At 38.6% G+C, this 10666-nt stretch overlaps 1 protein-coding gene across 1 annotated transcript; it reads left to right on the top strand.

The window, feature by feature from the left end:
- Positions 1–2448: 2448 nt before the first annotated feature.
- On the top strand, positions 2449–10310 carry vsx2 (visual system homeobox 2). Its single transcript, XM_014967612.2, has 5 exons — positions 2449–3558; positions 3824–3908; positions 4341–4464; positions 9324–9504; positions 9698–10310. The coding sequence occupies exons 1-5, from the start codon at positions 3135–3137 to the stop codon at positions 10075–10077; spliced, it is 1194 nt and encodes a 397-aa protein (XP_014823098.1). The 5' UTR covers positions 2449–3134; the 3' UTR covers positions 10078–10310.
- Positions 10311–10666: the final 356 nt, after the last annotated feature.

Genomic DNA, 10666 nt, shown 5'->3' with positions numbered 1-10666 from the left:
AGACATTTGAATTTTCACAAAGGGTCTGCTAATTCAGATAAAACCCTTCGTATTTAGTATATTGTTAAGTCTACTTGCAAGTAAATTATAAACACGCAGTGATTTACGAATCGCGCAAAAAAAAAAAATTGTCTTGCCGTCACCGGAAACCGGTTGCATGTTGACACTTGTTGGCGCTGACTGAGGCTCATTGATCAGTCTGCTTTCTGACATCCCCAATACGACGCAGGCACCGGTGGCTTGCCTGTCACCCGCAGCCAAGCGGCCCCCTTCAGGAAAACGGGTCAGCCCCCGCAGAGCTGGTCATCCATACTGGAGAGAGAAGGAGTGGTGGGAGATTAGTCCATCCATCCATATGCAGAGCGTCTGGCCTGACCTCACATGCCACTGTGCCCCGACAAACGTCAATCCGATGTGCCCCGGGCCCTTAAATTAGCTGTCAATTAGTGCAAATTAATCAACTCCTCGCCTAATTAAGCAATGCCAACGGGCAGCTACCAAACATGCCGTTGTCGGGGGACCATGAGAAAGCTGCGGGGCTTGCAAACTCTCTGTAAGTTGTGGAGAGAGGAGAGCAGGAGAGAGAAGGTGGGTGCGGGGGGGGGTCGCACCACGTCTCGCCCAGCTCATGCTTAGGTTTTTTTCCGCCTGACTCGGCACTACATGTTGGCTGTCATCAGGTTTCCTGGACACTGTCTCAACACCACGGGGTTTGACTCGGCATTCACGTCTTAGCGAAGAGTTTCCTGAGGCAGAACAGTCGTATTGTGATGCGCTTAAAATGTGCAGATCTGAACAGCTTTAACGCGTGACCTTCCCTTGATATATGACGTTCATTTTCAACGATTCATCAGGCGCTTTCGGCACAGTGAGATACTTGATATGCATCGAAGTGGGCGGCTTTACTCCATGTAGATGACACCTTTTTAAAAATTATGTTAAAGTTTTCAGGACTCTTTCCCTACTATTCCATCATAACAGGACAGCAGGATGGAGCTGGGAGGGGGGGGGGAAAAGCGAAGTTCAAAAGGGGAAGTGGCTTTGGTTCATGGGAGTTTAAAAAAAAAAGAAAAGAAATCAGCAGATGTTTGCTTTTTAATCTGCAGCCGTCCATCAGATCTTACAGATCTTTGATGGGCAACCCAATCTACACGAATGACTGAACTAAATCTCCCCTTAATCTGGAGCCTTATTAGGAAGCCTCTTTTCTGCATGTAAATCAGGCTGCATCCATTTCACAGAAGACGGATTAATAGACAAGAAAACGGAGGAGAAAGCGTTCCGCCATAAACAAACAAAACAAACAAACAAATAAGCTGTATAGATTGCAGGAAGAGTGATGATGGAGTGAGAGGCCTTCTATTGCACACCCTTCCGTGTTAATAAATGACTCCATCCCAACAGGCTGCTGTGTCATTAGCATATCCTAATAACATTGATTTCTTCATTAATAGAATTTCCACTAAATAGGCCCTAATTACTTTCAACTGGCCAAACACTAATTGCAGCAGCAATATTTTTTCTTCTTGTTAATCAGTTGCTTCTCTCTCACTGAAAATATGACTTTGCCAGGTGAATCAGGGTGCAGCTCTGCGCTTGGGCAAAAACACTTTTTTACTGGCCATTTTAGTGGATTAACTGAGCTCAAACTGTGTGTGGCGGGGTGAAAGGCTTACGCCAGAAATTGCATGATGCGCATGCGTTTGTTTATCTTTTGCCTTGTGGTATGATTTAACAGCACCACTGTTGTGAGACCTAAATTGTGAGCGTAAAAAAAAAATCATGCTGTATGAGGTAATTTTTTGTTTCTAAAAAAAACAAAAACGTTTATGTTTTATGGTTATTCCATTTTTAAATCAATAAAAAATACTAACTTTACAGTAGGCCAACAATGACGAAAATTATATAATAATTAATTATTATAAGCTAATTAATTATTAGCTTATTTTTTTCAGTAGACTATGAATGTTTTTGTTTTTATGTTTTTTTTATTGGTTTAGATTTTATTTCAGATTTATTTACCATTGTTGTTTAGTTGTTTCCAATTATTATTATTATTATTATTATTATTATTATTATTATTATTATTATTATTATTATTATAGTAGCAGAATACATTTATATTATTTAATATTTTAATATTTTATTGATATATTATGTTACTACTAGTATGGTAGTAACATATAGTAGTATATGTTACTACCATAACATATACTACTATGTTATTAATTTGGCTTTAGAATTTTGTTTCATTATTGTATATTTAGTATCTGTTAGTTTTATTATTATTATTATTATTATTATTATTATTATTATTATTATTATTATTATTATTATTATTATTATTAGTGCTGCAGCTGCTGTTGTGGGATTAGCACCGTGCAGGACTGCGTCCATCTCCACACCAGCTGTCGTTTTTTTTCTTTTTCTTTTCTTTTTTTCTTTTTTTTTGGGGTGGGGGGGGGGTGGGCCTTTGATTCGCGTGTGATGAGTTTCCCGGAGCATCTGGAGATCAATTATCCATCCGTGTGAGCCGGTGGTTGGGCACATAGATCATAGCAGGCTCTGTCTGTGTGTTTACATGTGTGCGTAATGCATTCCGCGAAAGGCAGATTTAGAGATTGAGGTAATTTTCTATAAACCTGCACCATTTCAAAGACACTGGGTATCGGGAGGAGGGGGGGAAATAGGTTTAATTTGCTCTCATTCACTCACAAGCTTTCAAAGAGAGGGTCCAATCTATTTAATCTGATGCTGTTTTTATTTTTTGTTTGTTTGTTTGTTTGTTTGACGTTGTAAGGGTTACTTCAATTTATTTTGCGTTTATATATCTTTAATAAACCTTTTTTTTAAAAATTCATTTATCTAGATATTTTAACTGAAGCTGCTCCACGCAGTCCTCAGAAAAAGGCAGCGATGTGTTGGAGAGGGCGTAATACATCCATGATCCACTGGAATCCTGAATCCTGGCAGCTGATTGGCTGCAGGGTGCAGCCTCCAGTTGGGATGGACCTGTTGGATAAAAGGACCATTTTCTAAACGACGGTGTGGGACGCAGAGGATCATGTACGAGGAACCCTCCTGTGAGACGACATAATAAAGAAATATATTTTTCAAGGGCCATCCAAAGCACCATGACGGGGAAAGAGGGCGCAGTGCTGACGGAAAGTTTAAATCACTCAGAGAAAACCTCTCTGGGTGCAAATGGAGGGAGCAACAGCCACCAACCGAAAAGCAGCGTCAACCACCCACCGACCAGGTGCACCGGCTTCGGCATCCAGGAGATCCTGGGGCTGAATAAAGAGCCGCCCTCGATTCCGAGGAGCCCGCTGAGCTCGCTGCCGGCCGGGGCGCACCTGATCGCCGCAAGGTCTGTGCTGGGCCCCGCAGCAGTCGGTGTGGGTGTCGGGATGGGATTAATTGGCCCCGGTGGAATTCCGTCGTTTTACAGCCAACCCGCTTTCCTGGAGACGGTGCTGTCAGACGGTCAGGACGTCCACCTGCAGCACCACAGCAGGAGCGTGAGGCCGCTGGACCCCAGCCAGTCTGCCAGCTCAGGTGATCCACGGACACTCATGATAAATCCTGCAATTATGCTGCGACACGGATGACAGCTGTATTAGTTATTAAAGTAAAATACCTATTATTATTATTATTATTATTATTATTATTATTATTATTATTATTATTATTATTATTATTATTATTATTGTTGTTGTTATTAATATTATTATTATTAATATTTTTTTGAAAGTGTGGTGCAACAATTGATCACAGTTCTCGAAACTATCCTTAAACACACCTCCCACTGTTTCTAATCCAGACTCCGAGGATTTATCTTCAAATGAACGAAGACACACGAAGTCATCTATAAGCCAGAACAAGAAACGCAAGAAAAGACGCCACCGGTTGGTGTTATTTTTTATTTTATTTTAAATTAATCTATTTATTTATATTTTCAAATATATATTTTTTAAGGCAGACAAGACTGATTTCTGGCTAATTATTCGATTAGGTCAGTTTTATTGTGAGTTTCCCAAATTAAAGAGAAATTGGTTATAATTTTCTGTTAAGCATTATTATAGCTTATTTAGGCTATATTCCAAATAATCTACTTTTTAAAAAAAAAAAAAAAAAATTGGAAGTACCAAGATCTAAACTGCTCTTTTCATATCGAGTTTATCAAAGTGCCTTTTTTATTTTCTAACTGTAATTTCCAAAGCTTAAAATAATAATAAAGGACAACTACAATTTCAGGACGTAGACCAACGAAAGATTGGATTTTGCAGAACACAAATGCAATTGCAGCGTATACTCACAAGCATAACGCGTTTCCACAGAACCATATTCACTTCCTATCAGCTGGAGGAGCTGGAAAAGGCCTTTAACGAAGCGCACTACCCGGATGTTTATGCCCGAGAGATGCTGGCCATGAAAACAGAGCTGCCTGAAGACAGGATACAGGTAATAATGTCAGCTATTTCATGGCAGTGTTTATGAATGTCTTTAATCCAAAACCACCCTTTATGCATGCTATTTAAACTGTTTTTGTTTTGTCAATAATTAAAAAAAAAAGATCTATTTTAGTTCACTGGGGGAAAAAATGAACAAAAACTTTTAGAATTGACTGCAAATGTTATTAGATGTGTTATTTTATAACTGAGCTAATGAGTGACAAAAATACATGACCCTTATTACATGGTGATTTTGTAACTCAGACAATTTTGGCAGGTAAATTAGTATGTTAAAGAAGTAACAGGTAAGCACCTGTAAAATTAGGCTATTTATATTATGTTAAATATTTAATATAAATATATCAGTAAAAAGTTTAACTAAATCCCAGTCAATAAAAATAAAATACAGGAGTGTCTGTTATATTACATACAGTACTGAGATGTTATCACTGTAAAAAATGAATTACAGTCATTTTTTTGAGGAAAAAACCCCCCAAACCTTACTGTATTTTATTTAACATTAAATTGTAAATACCTGCTCTAATTTATAAACACATCCTTTTTAAATTCAGGAAAAAAAATATTTATTTGAAACTGATATAGAAATGTGCTCATGTTAAGTCTATGAAAATAAAATTATTTTGTATTTTGAAATGATATGCCATTTAAACACTCAATTTGCTATATTAGTTATAATTACAAGCAAAGCATGTCCAGAACTTTGTTATCTATGAATAACATTTCATTCATAGTCCCAAACCCTATATTTTTTGATGTCTCCATTGATTCTGAGGAGTAGGGGGAGGACAAAGGGTTTGTAGCAATTAAAAAAAAAAAAAAAATCCAAAGATTTTCATTGACACACTTTCAAATATGCTCAAAGTGTAAAAAATGTCCTTTGTTACACATTTATGTCACATTTGTTCCAGTATATTATTGTCACTGTTCTCGTTAATAAGCAAACACATCTAGAAACAATCACATTTTTCTTAATCAAGCTATTTCTCCAAGAGAACAAACTTTATTAAGTTTAGCTTAATGCACAATTGTCAGTTTTTCTCAAAAATTAAAAGCAAATAATGTAAAATTGTCTGTCCTTTTAGAATATTGTCACAAGAACTAAATTACTAAAATTGATTTATTTTCTAGTTTGATGTTTTGATACATAATCATAGAGAGAACAAAATGTAAGTTTATATAAAATGTGCACATACAATATTTCACTGTATTTAAAGTTTATTATTCTTAAAGTCAGCTGTTTTGAAGGGAACATTTACCATTTGGAACATATTTTTTTTACAAGAATCAGAATATAAGTTAAATACATTAAAGTAGATATATTTATTAACCAGAAAAAACTATAATCATGGTTAGACATCTGCTGTAGTGTCTTGACATGTTTACATGACACCTACTGGGATTTTAATTCATTAATAAGAGACTTTTAATATAAAGTGGCATTGCTCTCCACCCAGGGCGTCACTACCATGTGGATGCCTTGAGCATATGGAAAGGCAGAAATCATGTAATTTGTTTCCCAAGTGACATTTCTATTGTTTTTTGCATCACTTTATGAAGTGTTTATTTATTTTTTTTCTATTTGTGAAAAGACCGAAAATGCATTTTAAGGCATTAAGAGCACCTCAGGATGACAAACAGAGAAGTTCTACTTTAATTGCAAATGCAAATCAGTTTTTGACATTTTCCTGAAACATGGAACTCTTTATCAAAATTACTGTTGAAATCTCTCCCTTTACATTAATCTATACATCTCTATACATCCTTAAATAAATAGGACAATATCAGATCAATGCTTTTTAGTGGTTAATGTTTCTGATAAGTTACACTATAACATGTTTGTCTTTCAAGACTGGGCTGCATCAAGAGACTGGGTGGGTGTTTGGTTGTGAGTTGGATTGCAGGAGATGTTTTCCATTTCCACTATTCACATAGAAATGGCTACTGTATTTGTCTACCTGTAATCTGCAAGATCAGATAATGTATCAAGATGTAAAGAAAAGTCCCTTACACAGAGGACAAGTGGAGGGGCAGCATTGGCTCCTGTGTTAATGGCACCCTGGGTGAGAACCTCACCTCCTACCACCCCACGTACAGCCAGATACACCAACAACCCTGGCAAAGTCCTTTCTGCAAAAACAAATATATTATATTTACAGAAATGTGCAATGTATCAGAGACACCAAGAGAATAATTTCATCCAAATTTGACCATTCTGCTTTATATATTTTTGCTTAACTGCTTTTCTAAATCTAAAGTGGTCACAGTTATTATAAAAAAGGCAAGAAAGGACTAAAATTAGGGTGCATACAACAATTAAAAGTTTTCAGATCTAAAAACACGTTTTTTTTCAGTGTATAAGCATCCAGGTCTGATTGGTCAACAGTCTAGGCAATAATGTTTCAAAAAAAGAGATCATTAGATATATTCAAAATTCCCTATAAAGACTAACATGACTCTTTATTCTAGTTTGTATTACAATTTTGATCAGGCAACTTTAGGGTCATTTGCCATTTTTGCTGATGGGGCTATTTTTTAAATAATGTGTTTGTACTGCACACAACACAATTTAGGCACGTATTTCCCTCTGATTGGGTAGGAAACCGTTTAGCATGCAACTCACAAAGCTTTGTGTAAAAAGCGCCCCTTGGGCCTTTGCCTCCCTGAGTGGTGAGCCATACTGGGCAATATTAACAGAAAAATGGGATCCAGCCTGTAACATAACCATATTATCTGACATTATTATTCTTAATAATGACTGCGCATACACTGCATTAATATGAAAATGTAAATGCGGAGTTTATTTTTCCATCTTCCTCCTTTAAGTCAGTGTTTATGGCATGCTGTTACATTTGTGGAGGGGCACAGGTTCCCTCTCATGCTGCTCTGGTGTTTGAGGGAAAATGGTTCCCCACACAAATCGATCACTTTCGCCCCCTTCCTGCCTGAACAAAGGAGGCTCTCCTCCTCCTCCTCCTCCTCCTCCCCCTGCAGCAGCAGCAGCAGCAGCAGCAGCATCTTCGCCAGGACAGATAATCTCTCATCAGGCGCAGTTGGATGTGAAACAATTTGTTCTCGGAGAAGGAGCCGCTAACGACCTAATCAAGCTATCAAGGCGGAAGAAGATTGCGGTGTGACCTGGACCCATCCATCTGCCGGGGCGCCTTTTTTAATCTCATTCTCATTAGGGGGCTGCAACAGTATGGCCGCGAATAAATAATAAAAAGGAAATAAATAAATAAGTCCGGGCCTGCTTCTCTCCTGGATAAAATTAACACCCAATTTTCCTCATTGAGTGTAATTAGTTAAATCAGACGAGCTCGGGAGGCTGGCTCTGCTTCTGCTGCTGTCGATGGAGAGGCGCAGGGAGTTCAAATGAAATAACTACATTGAATTTATTAGCGCGGGTCAATAGCGCTGCTCCCCGGAGTCCCGGTAGTTTAATTTCCCGTGATATTTGCCCGCCTGCCCGCCATCGATTGGGCCTGAAATTAACTTATTTTTCAATCAGCCTCGGCGCGCCCCTGGGTCGCTCCTCCTCGACGCTTTTACGCACTGGCTTCTTTTGAGGAGCAGAGAAGCAATTTCTCAGAGAGAGAGAGAGAGAAAATCTTGTATGAAATAAGAGTTATCATCAGAGGTGCTTGGGGAGAAAAAGCTTAGACACGGTTTGATCTTTTTGCAGTTTAATATTAAATACATGCCCTCTTCTCTGCTTCTTTTCCCGCCTCCTTCCTCTTTTCACAAGAACCATCAAACGTGTATATCAATGTTCAACACCTGTGTGTTGTGTCACAGTCCACTCAGGCTCTTTGTCAGCTGACACAGAGCCTGCAGAGCCTTCACCACATGTTGACTGGAGCTGCTAGTGAAGTGTCCAAAACAGGGGTGCCTCCAGAAAGTTTTCAAAGGGCAGCCGGATTGGGACTACTGATGATCTTCGGATGGCATGGATCACTTTTGTTGCTCTTCAGAGGCTCATCTTATTATAGACATAAAAGTCTTATGTCATCACTAGTGAGAATGACCTAACCCTTCATTTGTGTGGCATATGTGGTGTGCTTCAGGGGTCAATACCTGGATCTCTCCTGTTCAGGTATCCAGACGAGTTTTTAAGGGACGACCAGATATGGTCCATTTGAGATTGTGAAGTGACTCAGAACCAAACCAAATGTAATAACGGATGTTTACTTTATGGGAGAACTTTGAAATTTGTATTCAAGTTCGATCAAAAAATTTTGATCCACCTAGGATGTATCAAATGTAGATTATTTTTAAAAATACGAGTTTGGCCTAAATATGTGACCCTGGTGTCACCTGATAGCAGAACCAAATGACAATTTATTTCTTATTGCATTGTTATATCATACTAAGAAATTTAGAAGATAATACTATTAACATGAGTAATTCTTTTTCATGAGGGAAATAAAATCCCCTGTTTAGAAATTCTTTTTAGTAATAACGCGGTAAACCGGCTGTTAGTTTACACACCTTTCTGTCAGAAGAACAATCTTCTTCTGTGACGAATCGTAAGGATGGAAGACATTGTCCTGTTTTCAAAATCTCTCTAGATTGTACAAAATCCTGTGTCATCTTTTACGTTACCCTCCCTTCAGTTCAACCACACCAGCTTTCTTTAAGATTGAAGTTTGACTCGCGAATCGTTTAGGTGTTGATATGACAATATGTCTTGGGTCAATGTTCCTATGAAAAATGAAGTTTTTTGTTAGATTTAAAATCTTCTTGTCTACACACTCTAGAAAACCTTCCAGAGGCTTTGGAAGAGGAAAATAACCATCTGATGTACAAGGATGGTAAATGTTTATCCAGTTGCTACCTTTTCTCTTGTAGGTATGGTTTCAAAACCGTAGAGCTAAGTGGAGGAAGAGGGAGAAATGTTGGGGTCGCAGCACGGTGATGGCTGAGTATGGCCTGTATGGAGCCATGGTGAGGCATTCCATCCCTCTGCCAGAGTCCATCCTCAAGTCTGCTAAGGATGGCATCATGGAGTCCTGTGCTCCCTGGCTTCTGGGTAAAAATCTTCTCTCAAAGTTTCTGACACACCCTTCTCACTACCCTCATCCAGAACTGGAGGTTGTGCTAATTTGAGGCACCTCTTAGTTATTTCCACATTACACACAAGCATGACCCCAACTCCAACAACCCAGTAATTCATTGCTGTTATTATATTCTAAACCAGAACTATTTTTGTTTGCTGTTTTCAGTTCAAGATGGCTTACCAGTGAGCAGACGTTATTCTAAATCTGAATACCCGCAACTCTTTACAGGGATGCACAAAAAGTCCATAGAGGGCGCAACTCCCCCACCAACAGGAAAGTGCGATGCCCCGCAGCAGGCGAACGCTCAGATCCCTGAGGACGCTGAAGTGGAGGAGAAAAGGTCAGAGGGCAAGCCCGTCATTTCTAAAGAGGAACTGAGAGAGAACAGCATTGCTGCACTCAGGGCCAAGGCTCAGGAGCACAGTGCCAAAGTTCTGGGGAAAGTTTCTCATGACAGACTGCTGGAGGGCAAACAGGAGATCCAGGTGGCTGAAGAAAAGGCCAGTGATCTGACCAGTCCAGAAAAGGAGCAGAGAAGTCCCTAGAACCGATCCAGAACCTGGAGACTGTTGTGGTCAAAAGTGACTGCAGTGGATTAGCTGCGTTTAGTTTAAATCTGGATTAACGGACTTGGATTTCCGTCCTTCTCTGAATCCTCTAAACTGACCCTCATCTGGACTTGAGAAATGGACTTGTTGGTTGCTACCAAGAAGATTCAAATGCACTTTTTTAAAAATGTATTTTCAAACTTACTCCTGTTTCTTCAAGTACTAGAGCATTTGACAGAGTAGCAGCGATAGACAATAATGTAAATAGATGTCAAAGTTAGAAACAGCCAGACGAACAAAGGCTTCTCAACATTAATTGCAACCAGTGACCTGTAATTTATTTCCTGTCTTTTATTCTGACTGTGCTTATACAATTATTAAATTGAAGCATTTTAGAGGAACCATCCCATTGGCAGTAAGAGAAAGTTGTTGTCCTATATCATAATGTATATAACTGATATATAAATCTTTAAAATATTGTTCATGTAGTCTTTAAATGTCAGTGTTTTTCCATTTCATTATGTATAAGTCAAAACTGAAGACATAAAATAGAAATTGCTTTATTAAATCTGTTTCTGATGTCTTG

This window comes from Poecilia mexicana, unplaced genomic scaffold, assembly GCF_051168715.1.
Source record: "Poecilia mexicana isolate PSO_F unplaced genomic scaffold, ASM5116871v1 scaffold_22, whole genome shotgun sequence".
Classification (NCBI taxonomy): Eukaryota; Metazoa; Chordata; class Actinopteri; order Cyprinodontiformes; family Poeciliidae; genus Poecilia; species Poecilia mexicana.
The sequence above is the reverse complement of the archived record's forward strand: the minus strand, read 5'-3'. Positions and strand labels throughout refer to the sequence as shown.

What these genes read in the sequence shown, in the direction of transcription:
- vsx2 (XM_014967612.2), top strand. Translation starts at nt 3,135, where the DNA reads ATGACGGGGAAAGAGGGCGCAGTGCTGACGGAAAGTTTAAATCACTCA. An exon ending in CAGCCAGTCTGCCAGCTCAG is followed by an intron (nt 3,559 to 3,823) that starts GTGATCCACGGA and finishes TTTCTAATCCAG; the next exon opens with ACTCCGAGGATTTATCTTCA. An exon ending in TGCCTGAAGACAGGATACAG is followed by an intron (nt 4,465 to 9,323) that starts GTAATAATGTCA and finishes TTTCTCTTGTAG; the next exon opens with GTATGGTTTCAAAACCGTAG.